The sequence below is a fragment of the Helianthus annuus genome, chromosome 8 (genome assembly GCF_002127325.2).
Source record: "Helianthus annuus cultivar XRQ/B chromosome 8, HanXRQr2.0-SUNRISE, whole genome shotgun sequence".
Lineage (NCBI taxonomy): Eukaryota > Viridiplantae > Streptophyta > Magnoliopsida > Asterales > Asteraceae > Helianthus > Helianthus annuus.
In genome coordinates, this window is record NC_035440.2 from 77,063,278 (window position 1) to 77,077,892 (window position 14,615).

Sequence of the window (14,615 nt, forward strand, 5' to 3'; positions counted from 1 at the left end):
TCATGTCTTTAAATGTGAGAGGGATTGGGGGGCCGATTAAGGAAGGTTGGGTTAAGGAGTTAAAAAATAAAAATAAGGTGGATTTTGTGTTGCTTCAAGAAACGAAACATGAGTGTCTGGGTAGGATAAACTGTGAGAAAATATGGGGTAATAAGAATTTTGGTGTTGAAGATGTGGTGGCGTCGGGACTGTCAGGGGGGCTTTTATATCTCTGGGACAAAAGGATGTTCGAGTTGTCTAACTCTGTGAAAGACAGGAACTTCCTCTTAGTTAGTGGAATGCTTATTGGGTCTCAGGAGAAGATCAACATAAATATGTTTATGCTCCTCAAAAAACTGTGGATAAGCTTTCCCTTTGGAATAAGATTAGAGAGGTTATGATCGGGGTTGAAGGTATGTGGGTTATTGCTGGGGACTTTAATACAGTGCGGTTTCAGGAGGATAGGAAAAATTCTTGTTTTAAAAATTCTTGTGCTAGAAATTTTAATGACTTCATTCATGATATGGGCCTTTTAGAATACGAGCTAAAAGGAAGGAAATACACTTGTGTTAGGGATAATGGGAGGAAGCTGAGCAAAATTGACTTTTTCCTGTTGTGTTCGAATTTTTTTAATAAATGGCCGGATGCTTGCTTGAGGGGTTTATCTTTTTCTCATTATGATCATTGCCCTTTGGTTCTCACGATTAATCATAAGAATTTTGGGGCAAAACCGTTTAGAGTTTTTAATTCATGGTTGGGGAAAAGTGGGTATAAAGAGACGGTTGAGTCGGCGGTGAACTCGCAAGTGGATGTCAGTGGGCCGACTGATATCAGACTTATGAGAAAATTCAATGCGGTGAGGGCCGCTTTAAAAAGTTGGTGGCTGGAGAGTATAAAAGGGAAGGGGAGATCGCTCTTAAGGCGGAAGAAGAGTTGGAGGTTTTAGCTAATCTTATGGAGGTTAGAGAACTTAACAAAGTCGAGGAATGGGAGTTTGTGGAAAAAAAAAGTTCTGTTGAATTTTGAGTCACATAAGTGTGAGGATATGAAACAAAAGTCGAGAACGAAATGGGCACTTGACGGCGATGAAAACATTAAATTCTTCCACGCTTATGTTAACTTAAGGATGGCCTCTAACCTGATTCAGGGGCTTAAGTTAAATGGGAACTGGGTGACAAAACCGAAAAGAATCAAAAGTGAAGTGATGAGGTTTTTTAGGGACCGGTTCAAAGAGGAGCACAGGGTTAGACCGAATCTGGTTTGCGAGAAAATCAAGCGGCTGAATTAGGAGGAGAAGGATTCGTTGATTACCCCGTTCTCATTGGAGGAAATTAAGGAAACGGTTAAAGACTGTGGTGAAGATAAAGCTCCGGGACCGGATGGCCTCAACTTGAATTTTATCAAGTCATTTTGGGACTTATTCGAGAATGACATTAAAGATATCATGGATGAATTTTTCGTCAATGGTAGGATTAATATTGGGTGTGGTAGTTCCTTTATTATACTTGATCCAAAGATCAAAGACCCAATGGAGCTTAATTGATATCGGCCTATAAATCTTATAGGTATTGTTAGTAAGATTGTTTCTAAAGTCCTGGCTAATCGTTTGAAGCAAGTCATTGGTTCTGTTATTTCCGAGTCTCAGTCGGCATTCATCAAAGGTAATTTTATTCTTGACGGGCCGCTTTTAATTAATGAGATATTGACGTGGGGTAAGAAGCATAAGAAGAAAGCCTTTTTCCTGAAGATAGATTTTGAGAAGGCGTACGATAATGTAAACTGGAATTTCTTATTATCCACTATGTTTCAAATGGGATTTCCAGGATTGTGGTGCTCCTGGATCAAAGGCATTTTGGAGTCAGCTAGATCCTCTGTGCTGGTGAACGGGTCCCCCACCTTTGAGTTCCAGTATCATAAAGGATTGCGTCAAGGAGACCCTATCTCCCCTTTCTCTTTCTTATGGTTATGGAAGTGCTCTCCTGTATGATTGAGAAAGCTAGAGATTCTAATGCTGTTACCGGTATTCAGGTCCCTAATGGCCCTTGCATCTCGCACTTGTTATATGCAGATGACGCTATTATTTTGGGGGAGTGGTCGACTGTTAATATCAAGAACGTGGTTCGTATTCTGAGGGTTTTCTACTGTTAGTGCATACATCTGTCGACTTCGTCTTGTATCGAGTCTTAGTCTTAGAATGTTAGATTAGGGCACATTGTACGAGATTTCCCGATATGTCCGTATGTGGGAAACTACTATGTTCGTATGTGGGAAACTACTAGTTCCGCTTATATGGACATGAGTAGTTCCGCTTATATGGACATGAGTAGTTCCGTTATATGGACATGAGTAGTTCCGCTTATATGGACATGAGAGGTTCCGCTTATATGTACGTGTACATAAAAGCGAAACTACCAACACTATAAATAGGGTCTTGAGCGAAATCATTGGTAACGTTCTTGTTTTCCATACCGAGGTGCTGCCAGTGTGAGATTTGGTTGTAAACGCTGTTATATCAATCAAAATTGTGATTTAAGTGAAGATCTAGCTGTTTCTACGTCAGGTACTTGTTTTCCGCACCTGTATCTGATCAAAACTCCTCTGATAGACTCGTTCGGGTCAGAATTCGATCCTACAAGTGGTATCAGAGCTTCAGGAGGAGGAGTTCTATAGAGATTTGCTGGATTTCATCAAAAATTCTTACTTCTACACATTCTTTCTTCATCAGAACGAGATTTTACGGTCGAAATTCGCTCAAAATTTCACAGATTGTGTGTTATTGATCATAGACAAATCCCTGAAAGTTTGGCATTGAAATTCGAATTAAAAATGGACTAAAATTGGATCTGATTAGGTTTCGCTTATACGTACACTCAGTAGTTTCGCTCATTTGACCATCAGGTTTCGCTTATGTGTCACCTCCAAGAGACATAGTTTCGCTCCAAAGGACCTCCAAGAGATCTGGTTCTGCTTTTGTGACCTCTATAACCCTAGTTTCGCTTTTAACATCACCTAGTTTCGCTCATACTGACACCTAAGTGACCTAGTTTCGTTTTTGTGTCAACCCAAGCCACTTGGTTTCGCTCTTATGTACACCATAACCTTAGTTTCGCTCATAAGGTTCCGCTCATAAGATCTTCATCAGGTTTTCACTCATTTGAAAAAACAGGGGTTTCGCTCTTATGTCAATCTCCTGATTTCGCCTGAATTGTCAGTGTTTTGTGACTCAATACATATAATCGGTCCAATAGGATTATATAGTGAACAATTATTGTTGACCACTTTTTGTCATTAGTAGAAGTGAAGGATCAATCACAAGTTTGAGGTTTAATTAAAATTGTTGACTTTAATTGATAGCACACATCATTCACACGGCCCAAAGTAATCACGTGAAGATCTCGGCCCTTGTGTAGATTTGCATTATCAAAGTGTTAATAGTCGGTCATGCATATTAAGGTCCAATGAGAATATATATGTCATAAGTGTTGTCGGCCATGTTCTTATTTGTCATCACATGCATATAAAGATATATTGACTCAAAGCTGTTAATATTTGATAGCTAACTTGAACGGCCTTATCATATGTGTTGATGATTTTGATGTTGTGAACTTAGTGGGTTATTAGGTCCAATGAAATTAATTTCACATATAAATTTGATAGTAGTTGTCGGCCTACATGAATGTATACAGCCCACTATAACAGAACGGCCCAATCATTGAAGTGCATTTGACATTGTCGGTCATTTTACATTTATTGAATACATTTTACAAAGACAGGTTTCGCTGTTTATGCATGTAATACATTGTCGGCTTGTGAATTTGATACATTGTCACAAACTTTTAATTGTTGTCAGTTTGTGGATTGGGCGGTCCAATGGGAGTTGTTTAACAATTAGTGTGTCAGCCCATGTGAACACTTAACAAGTGGACATTTGAAATTAGCAAAGTATATCCATTATCAATTGTCGAACATTTGAAGTATTACATTTGATATTGTGTTGAGGCCTAATCAGAATTAAATTTTCTCGTTGGAATTGAGCTGCTAAAAGCCCATGTGAAATAATTAACATCACCGACTAAGCGGCCCAATCAATATTAAAATCAAAAGTTATCGGCCCAATCATAAAGTGTTATCAAAAGTGTTGTCAGTCATTTATTGTTTGAATAAAATTCTCAATCAAATAAAAATCAAAGTTTGTCGGTTCTTGACTAAAAAGACATTGCATGTGAAATGTGTGTAAGCATTTATTAATTGTCAGATCCCATTCATGTTTTTTTTCCGACATTGATTAGTGTGTGCATGAGATATGTCAGTTTGGATGAATTGAAAAGTCAAGGTTCATTGCATCAAAGTCATATGGTTCAAAGCAGTTCAGTCAAATCGCTTGAAAACAGTTCAGGTCATATTTTTGTGAACCAGGTCAATTGAGAGTGAACTCAGTTTGCACGTAGTGAGTCAGGTCGTTTGAAATTGATCCGGGTCATAGCAGTTCTCGCAGTTTGCCAATTTAAACCTCAGTTCACACAGAATAATCACCAGTTCGAGTTCAAGTCTTATTCTATTAATTGATAAGTCTTTAAACTGATTGTGTTTTGTTTGTTTGTGTTACGTCAGGTGATACAGGTGTATTACGAGGTGAAACAGTTAGTTTGAAAGCTTCTTTGAAAAAATTCTTCTATATCAAAACATGGATTCAGAATTCTACAATGCGTTTGCTACAACCCCGACTAGTCCATCCGACATTACTAAGACCATGACAATGGAGATTGAAACCGGAACAATGCAAAAACCTCCGAAACTTATGGGAATTGAGGATTATCACGGATGGAAGAAACGGTTTGAGAATTGGGTTCAGGCGAATCATCTAAAAGCTTGGGAAAGCATCGAAACTGAATATGAGAGGCCAAAGAATTCAATTAGAGTTGGTAAAATCATTTCAGAGTTCATTGAGCAAGAGAGAGAAAGTTACAAAGCCGAAAAAATGATGATCAATCTGTTACAACAAGCTGTTAAAGAGGATATATTTGTGTTGCTTCAACATGATGAAAGTGCTTATTCTATCTGGGAAGCTCTCAAAAAGAATTTCGAAGGAAGTACTGAGATGCTTCAGAGTAAAGCAGCATTGCTAAAAAAGGAGTTTGAACTATTTGCGTGCATGCCTGGGGAAACAACAAAGACTCTTATTGAAAGATATTGTCATCTTGTTCGCACCATGTCACAGTTAAAGATTACAAAAACTCCAGCTGAATGGGTTGAAAAGCTTGCTGATGCGTTACCGCAGTAGGAATGGGGTACATATCTGATGATATTGAAGAATTCCAGACAGTTTAGCAGGTTATCGATTGCACAGTTTATAGAGAAGTTGGAGGCACAGGATCTGGAGCAGCAGAAAATTGCTAGAATGAACAGTTCTACTCATCAACAAGATATTAAATTGTACTATAAATGAAATGTTCAAACTGCTGAAGCAAGTCCTAAGATACAAACTGCATTTAGTGCTGGAAATCAATCTACACCAAGTAGTCAACGATCAGTCAACACTAGTGGGTTCTCAACGGTGAATCCTCCAAGTGTTCAAAGTTCATCTCCTGGAAATGGTCATCTAATTCAGTGCAATGTGGCTTTACATCTTCAAAATGGACAAAATTATTCTGAAGAGATTGTAAAGAATCATATGGGATTATTGGTCACTGCATTAGAGTCTTATGAAGGGTTGATTGCCGGAAGAATTGGTAATCCGATGCTTACAAAGGAAGATTATGACCAAATCGATGCAGAGGAGCTGGAACTGATGGATATTAAATGGGCCTTAGCTAGTGTTTTGAGGAGAGCAGAAAAGTTTAGATTGATTACAGGAAGAAATGACTTCTTGGATGCAAACCTTTCTAATCTAGGATTTGATAAATCTAAAGTTGTCTGTTTTCATTGCAGGGAGAAAGGCCACTTTAAAAGAGAGTGCAAGAATCAGGAGCCAAGAGGAGCAAAGGAGTCATCTGGGAAAGATGATTATTATAGGAAAACTATTTATCAGCAAATCACTCATCAACCGCATCAACAAAAAGAAGCTCAAACGGCACATGGAAGAATGATCGAGGATGCAAACAGGAAAGCTTATTATGGCATCGTTGATCAGGATGATGAGAAAATGGCTGAAGGTTTTAGCTGGGACAAGTTTATTCCAGCTGATTCAAATGTTCAAGCGTTTATTGCACATATTATTCGAAAGCCAGAAATGCTGAAGGAATGGATGGAAGTGTTATCTGATGAAGAGATGGAACAGATAAATCTTGGAAAAACGCATTTATCTTCTGACACTTTTAAATTTTATTTTGCAGAAAAATTGAAGAAACTGAAAGAGAAGAAAGCTGCAAAAGAATTGAAAGAAGTCAAAGTGATTGAGAAGATTGTGGAAGTTGAAAAGATAGTTGAAGTCGAGAAGATCGTTGAAATCACAAAACCCTGTCTTACATGTTTAGAGTCTTGTAAACAATGTATAGAAAAAGATGAAAGGTTTAGTGAGTTAGAAAAGTTGAAAGAACAATTGTTGTTTGATGTAAAGAATTTGAAAAAGTCGTATGATGTATTGAACAGACATGTGAATAGTCTGGAGAAGACTAACTCTGAAAGAGAGAAAGCTTTGAAGATGATGAATGCTACCATGATGACAAAGCAGAAAGTGATTAACTTGTACATAGAAGAATGTGCAAAGTGGAAGAAAGAGTTGGATAGTGAAGCAGCTGAGAATGAAAGAATCAGAAGATTGCTGCGAAGTTACAAAGGTTGTGACTACATAATTGATAGAATTTATCCAACAGTTGAAGGATTTGAAGCGTTTAAAGGTGAAGAAACAAAGTCAAATAAGAAGAAGGATACTGGTAAGAAACAGGGTGTCTGTTATAATAAGTGTCCGCCTCCGATTTGGGAAGGGTACTCGCCTAGAAAACCTAACGAGGAAGAACTAAAACAGGCAGTCAATATTAAGTTAGAATCCGAGATAACCGATGTATTACCAGACAATATTGACGTCACGTTCACAGCGTCCGACACAGATCATGAGTCCGAACTGATAAAACGAGTGGTCGATTAGGTGTTGGATAAGGATGAGGAGTCAGAGTCAAAGTCCGAGTCCGAAAGTTCGTGTCAGTCAGTCGGGAGTTCAAATTCGTCCGAAAAGAGTTCAAAATCATCGGGAAAACGGGTTTATAGTAAAGAATTTTTGTTGTCAAAATCTAATTTGAATGATGAAACGTTTGAAGTAGTATATACTTTGAATGATTCTGACAAATTATATTTTGATAAAGAGTTTCCAATAAGAGGTGTTAAACCAGAAATGATCAAAAAGGTTTTCAAATTAACAGAAATAAATATTTCTGAAATAAAAGATGAAAATCTTAAAGTAAAACCTAAACCTTACACCTCAAGAGTACAACAACGTTTAAACAAGAAAAAGGGTTACAATTCTGGTTCTGGTTTTCAAAAGAAACCAAACTAAAATCGTAGCTACAAAAAGAAAGGACTTGGTTTTATTCCACCGGAAAACTATAAAAATGAAAAATTTTCTAAAACAAATACAAAATTTGTTTCAGGTCCATCTGCTGAAGAGGAAAAGAAGAGCTCATTTTGGAGACAATCAAATCAAGAATTTCTAGCTGAGAAAAAGCAGAATGAAGTTCAGAGAAAAGAAACCAGAACCTGTTTTAGATGCAATGAAGTTGGACACATTGCATGGAATTGTTCTAACTCAACCAAGACAAAAGAGGGAGTTTCTGGAAAACTGAAAGAAGTTATTGTTGATAAAACCGAACCACCAACTGAACAATTTAAAGTTTTCAAAAATTCAACATTTGAAGTTGGTGAATGTTCGAAGAGATTTTACAGGCGAAGTGTGAAACTTGACAATCAAAAATGGGTTGTTAAGAAATCTGAAGTAAAATCTGGTGATGAATCTGATTCCATAAAATCAGAGGAGCCACAGTTTGATGAGAGTGATGAAAACTCAGTTCCTTCAATGGATGATGAGAACTTTTCACCATTGAGGACTGAGAATTTTAAAAGGAAAGCTGGAAAGTCTGAAATCTCAAATCAGGGTTATTCTGAAAAGGATAATTTTGATATTGAGAAAGCATTTAATGGGAAAGTAAAGAAGATTTTCGGAAAAAATGGTCGATGGGAAGGTAAAAGGGGTAAAGGATTTCTACGCTAAAAAGAAAGCAACTTACTCCCCAACAAAATCCGAATTGAAATTACCCAAGGCTGGTCAGGCTTGGGTGGACATTTTCTTTGCTTGAAAATCCTGACTTGCCGGAGATCCCAAGTTTGTAATCGTGGATCAGGAATCGGCATCTTTCATGTTTAATAAGGTTGTTTTGAAAATGCTTGAAATTGTTAAAATTTTACAGGTTGAATGACTACGCCTGAGCATCCTGGTTGGTAAGTGCGAAGCAGGAATCGGCACTTTGATGGGTAAAATGTAGATGACTCCTTCCTACAATTGGTATTGATTGGTTATATCTACAAGTGGTTATTCTTACTAGTGGTTTAGAGGTTGCTTGATTGCAAACAGTGAATCAAGGACATTAAGTTGTACTTGGTTTACTACATTTGATAAAACTGACAAGATGACGAACCATATCCCCGTACTTAAACAAGTGGTAAACTTACAAGTGGTAAAAACAAACTCATTTTCCGGAAAAATCATTTTGATTAAAACAAACGTAAGTGTTTTGAAATCTAAATGAGAAAATGGTTTGTGAAAGGGGGAGTTCAGATTGTTTATGCCTAGTGAATGGCGAATTGAGGCAATTTGATATCGGTTGTCATGTTTCTGTACAGTTTGTTTTGAATTTTCTTCAAGTGGGTCAAAAGCTTAGATAGTTTTCAAATTTCTTTAATGTGTTTGCATTTTAGGGGGAGTAGAAAATTTCAGAAAATCCAAAAAACATTAGAAAATTTGAAAAAGCCAAAAACATGATAAAATTCAAAAATGAGTTTCGTTGTGAAAAGAGGAAATGATAGTACATCAGTGGACTGTCACAACATGCTAAAGAATTGGAAAGTTAAAATGTGATAAACAATGCGGATATGCCAGTAGGTTTTTACACATTTAGTAGATTGTGACGAGATATAAACCTAAAAATTCAAACTTGCTTATTCTGTGGGTAACAACATCTTGGATATATAGGTAACCCCTGAAATCTTGTTTGAAAGGTCCCTTATTCTGAGATACTAGGTCTTTATGCTTAGTGATATCTGGGGTATTATCCCGGGACTTCTGTTGTATGGAAATACTGACCTAGTCCCCGGATAATGCTTTCCGCAAAATGCTTGAAACATAGCATCGCCCTCAGCATGCTGATGAAACAATAAAATTGATAGTCGCTGCTGTTGAAATCAAAAAGATCCTCTAAAGGGGACACACCGAAAAGTCGAAGCCGTCATCTCTCTGCGTATACGGAAGTATCGACCTGAGCTCTCACGGCCCTCGCATTTAACCCTTGAATAGATATCATCTGTGGTATACTCACCTGTAAGACTGAATATTGGGATCTGGATACGGGAGTATATTCAAGTGATGGGACACACGGATAAGTTCAAGAGCTTAAAACATTAACATTGTATCTCGGATCAATTGAACTTTGTGTGAAAATTTAAGTGGACCAGTATACAGACAATCTAAGTGAATTGTTTAGAACTTAAAATGAAATGAAGCTTAACGGTGTTGGTGACTTGTCTCAAAAATTGATATGATCCTCTTACACGAACTCACAAAAATATTGTCTGTAAATATTTCTTTACTGCATTACATGTTTCTTTATTACAAAATCCAAAAAGATTTTCAGTGTGTTTTAGCATAAAGTTTAAAAATCCAAAAAGATTTTTGATATCTGATATTGGAAAGCTGATTTTCGAAATTCTGAGTGCTAAACATGATGAGTATAATTTGAGGGGGAGTTTGTGTTTAAAACTGATTACTTTTGATCAATCCTTAAAATGGTTCATCAGATTGAAAAATCATTTGGTTTGGGTTTTTGAAGAAGAGTCTGAGTTAGTGCAAGTGTTTATGTTTGAAATATGTATGTGAGAGAAATTTACTTTGAGGTAGAGCTTTTGCAGGATAAAGATGAGCCAGGTTATTTGTTCTTGAGATCTGAGCTAGATGAGAGCCAGGTTCTGATACCTGAGGACTCTGATTGGAGATAGCCAGACAACGATCTTGGAACTTGAAGAGCTAGGCTGATTGATATTGAGAAGCTGTTAGATGGAAAGCCAGACAACGATCCTAAAGCTGATGATGCCGATGAACTGAAGAAATGCCAGCATATCGCAAGGGGGAGTCTGAAGACTTGCGTGAAAAGATTGAGAGGGTAAAGCTCAGAGACAGATCAAGACTGAAGATGCGAAGACTCGTCACTTAAGACTCGTCAACATCTGAGGGGGAGTCTGTTAGTGCATACATCTGTCGACTTCATCTTGTATCGAGTCTTAGTCTTAGAATGTTAGATTAGGGCACATTGTACAAGATTTCCCGATATGTCCGTATGTGGGAAACTACTATGTTCGTATGTGGGAAACTACTATGTTCGTATGTGGGAAACTACTATGTTAGTATGTGGGAAACTACTAGTTCCGCTTATATGGACATGAGTAGTTCCGCTTATATGGACATGAGTAGTTCCGCTTATATGGACATGAGAGGTTCCGCTTATATGTACGTGTACATAAAAGCGAAACTACCAACACTATAAATAGGGTCTTGAGCGAAATCATTGGTAACGTTCTTGTTTTCCATACCGAGGTGCTGCTGGTGTGAGATTTGGTTGTAAACGCTGTTATATCAATCAAAATTGTGATTTAAGTGAAGATCTAGCTGTTTCTACGTCAGGTACTTGTTTTCCGCACCTGTATCTGATCAAAACTCCTTTGATAGACTCGTTCGGGTTAGAATTCGATCCTACATCTACATGTGTTCAGGTCTGAAATTTAACATCAACAAGTCGAATATATATGTGATGGGTGTGAACTCGGCTTCTTTATCGAACATGGCGGATATTGTGGGATGTCAAATGGGTTGTGTCCCTTTTAGATATCTGGGTCTTACTGTGGGTGCCAACATGAATCGCATTAGTAACTGGAAACCGGTCTATGATATTTTCGATTCGATCCGGTGAAAGTGGTTAAGGATCTCGAAACCCAAATGAGAAATTTCTTTTGGGGTGGTGACGGGATGATAAAGAAACTGTATTGGGTTGCTTGGAGTATAGTGACATTGCCAGTTAAAGAAGGTGGTCTTGGGCTGAGTAAGTTAAAAGATGTCAATACAGCCCTTTTGGCTAAGTGGGGATGGAGGTTTCTTAATTATAAAAACAAACTTTGGTGTAGAACTATTATGGCTTTACATGGTAATAGATACAACAGTGACTTCATTCCGGTCAAGAATTCGCTCGGGTGTGTGGTCCAACGTTGTCAAAGTGCTCAACAACACGTATGTTAATGGAGTGCCTCTTATGCTGATGTTCAATGTTAAGGTGGTTAACGGTAATAGCTCGGTTTTTTGGGCGGATAGTTGGTTAGGAAATAGGCGCTTAAAGACGTGTTTCCTAACTTATATAAGATCGAGGCGGTTAAAGATTGTAATGTTAGTCTACGGGTGGGTAATGGTATCGATGGATCTCGGTTTAATTGGTGCTGGAAGAGGCCTATATCCCGGAAATTGAAATTAACTAGTTGGTGGAGCTCTGTACACTGTTGTTGCAGGTTAACTTGTCTCAATCTTGTGATAAGTGGTGCTGGTCCCAAGCCGAGAATGGAAAAGAGGAGGATTTTAATGTCTGTTCGGTTAGGAATCTTCTTGTTAAATCCAGAATTGATTCGGATTTGTATGTTCCTAAACATTGCAAGTGGATCCCGAAGAAATGCAGCATTTTTATTTGTAGAGCGGAGTTGAATCGGATAGCCACTGTTGATGCTTTATTCGCTCGTAATATTGCAGCCGGGAGTCCGATTTGTGGTTTATGCAGCGAAGAAGATGAGAGTGTCGAGCACCTGTTTACGTCTTGTCGATTAGCGAATATGCTTTGGATGAAGATATGTAATTGGTGCAAGTGCTCTCCTTGGCTGATTTTCTCTTTTAGGGATCTCATCGAGGCCCATAAACATGCGGGTATGGAAGGTAATAAGAAAGAAGCTTTGAAAGGCATTATTAGAATTGGATGTTGGGCAATCTGGAAGTCGAGAAATGAAGCTAGGTTCAATAATAAAGAGGTTAAACTTGAGTTTATTTTTGGTGAGGTTAAGAGAATGGGGTTCTTATGGTACAAAGCTAGGAATAAAAATGTAGATACGTCATGGTCCGATTGGTGTAATTTTGTAAATTTGTAGGTGGGTTGTTGGTTTTGGTCGCCTCGGTTTGAGGCGGCTTTGTGTTTTAATGAAGTTTATTTTTCAAAAAAAAAAAAAAAAAACAAAATCTTTGGAGGAAAGTGATGGAAGCCTGTCATTTCAAAAAGAACCAATGGAACTTTCTCCCACTTAACTACAACATTTCAGGATGTTGGAAAAATACACTGATGTTGATATCTAAATTGAAATTAAATGGGAAGGGTTTAGATCGTCTGATCTCGGGCAAGGTAGGAAATGGGGTTGAGATTCGGTTTTGGGTGGACACTTGGGTGGGCGATCTTCCTTTCAGGGAAGGATGGTTGCACTGGTTTAGTCTAGAAACGTTTAAATTGTGCAGTGTATCAGACAAGATAATTACGGATCAGGAGATCGATGGCATCGCATGGAACTGGTCTAGACAGCCGGAATTGGTGGTTGAGCTTAGGGAGTGGAAGGATGGGCAAGATGTTCTAAATTTGGTTATGTTTTCCAATGGTAAGGACTTGTGGTTTTGGGCAGGTGTAGATTCGGGCGGTTTTCCGGTGAAGTCCGTTAAATAGGCGTTGATAGAAGATAGAGGGGCAAACAATCTTCCTAGTTTCGAATGGTGGAAATGGGTTCCTCTTAAATGCAATATTATGGCTTTGAGAGGAAATTTGGACGTGTTAGCTATGAGAGTAAATTTAAGAAGAAGGAGCTTGGATATCACGTCGGTTATGTGCCCGTTTTGTGAAGAGTATGAGGAAATTGTGGAATACGGTATGGTTGGGTTTTAGTGTTTTGTGCAAAATTCTGCCTATTTTCACTTTCGACTTCAAAGAAATTATGGACATTCACATATTCTCTCAGTTCGGTCCGAAAGCTAAGAAAATTATTCATGGCCTAATGATAATTTCTTGTTGGTGTATCTGGAAAGGAAGAAACGAGTTGTTTTTCAAGCAGTTAAATCGAAGTCCGTAAGATATCCTAGGAGGAGATAAAATTAAGGCGTTTTGGTTGGGTTAAAAATAGATCTTCGTATAAATATATTAGTTGGGGGAGTGGTGTAAATACCCGATATGTTGTAATTTGTTTGCCCTTTGCCCGTTTAAGTCAGGGGTGTGTTTTGTTTGGCTTTTTATCCTTTTATGTGTGTTTTTTAACGAAGTTTATTTTTTTCTAAGAAAAAAAGTAAATGTGATTTTCATGGAAGTTAAAAACACGCACTAACAGCATATTTTAAAATTTAATGCCATTTTTTCCAACTAATTTTACATAAAGCAAAAAACATGATTTGATGGGCATTCACAACTATCCAGATCATTAAATAATTGTATTATAGCATATCAGAACAATCACGTTACATATATTTATTATATCAGCCGTTAAAAAAAAACTAAAGGAGCATTAATATAAATTTAATTGCAATTTTTATATGGTTACAAAGGAAAACATAATAAAAGTATGAGTTAATTACACAGATGGACCTTGTGGTGTATAGATAGTTTCGTCTTTGGGTACTAACTTTTTTTTAACAGGTTCAAGTTTCATGATTTCAATTTAGTAACACCTTTGGGTATTAACACCAAACTTAGTTAATTTTTATGTTAAATTTCAGTAAAATGACTAAAATACCCTTCCATTTTAAAAGGACCATTTATGTCATTACTCTATTATTAATTCCAAGGACCATTTGTGAAAAAAATTAGTATCCAAATACGAAACTAGCTATAAACCATAGGGTGCATATGTGTTATTAAGTCCGCAATTTTATATGTTGTAAAACTGATTAAATGACTATTGTTATATGCCGAACATATACATATTTTTAAATAGATATTAGAAATTTTTTCCTATAATAATTAAGTAACATTAAGAACCCCATTATCATGTGGAGTTTAGACTATTTATTTATTACTTTGTAAAATTGATCGAACTTTATCGGCGATTAATCAAACATTTTATTTAATATATGTTCGTTGGTAGTGTTCGTATTTTAAATATGTTAATAGCTCATAAACTAATGGTAATAATTGTAACTGTAAGAAAAACTTCAGATTAGTTTGATTATATTAAGATTGGAGTTTTATTTAGATTAATCCAAACCTTAAGGTTATATAGTAAAGTTCTTTTAAGTTGAGGGTGAAAAGTGAAAAAATATATAAATCTATTCAGCTTCTTCATTTTGAAACATATGTTCGTATTTGGGTACTAAAAATGTAAAGAAAGTGAATATATAATATTGAAACAGGTCTGTTCCTATTTAGGTAAATAATAATTTT

General features: G+C 37.0%; 1 protein-coding gene across 1 annotated transcript; it reads left to right on the forward strand.

Annotated features, from left to right (window-relative positions):
- The first annotated feature begins 11,170 nt into the window (after positions 1 to 11,170).
- Positions 11,171 to 12,914, forward strand: LOC110870187. The gene is made up of 4 exons (XM_022119387.1): positions 11,171 to 11,273; positions 11,383 to 11,633; positions 11,731 to 12,287; positions 12,713 to 12,914. The coding sequence occupies exons 1-4, from the start codon at positions 11,171 to 11,173 to the stop codon at positions 12,912 to 12,914; spliced, it is 1,113 nt and encodes a 370-aa protein (XP_021975079.1).
- The last annotated feature ends 1,701 nt before the right edge of the window (positions 12,915 to 14,615 follow it).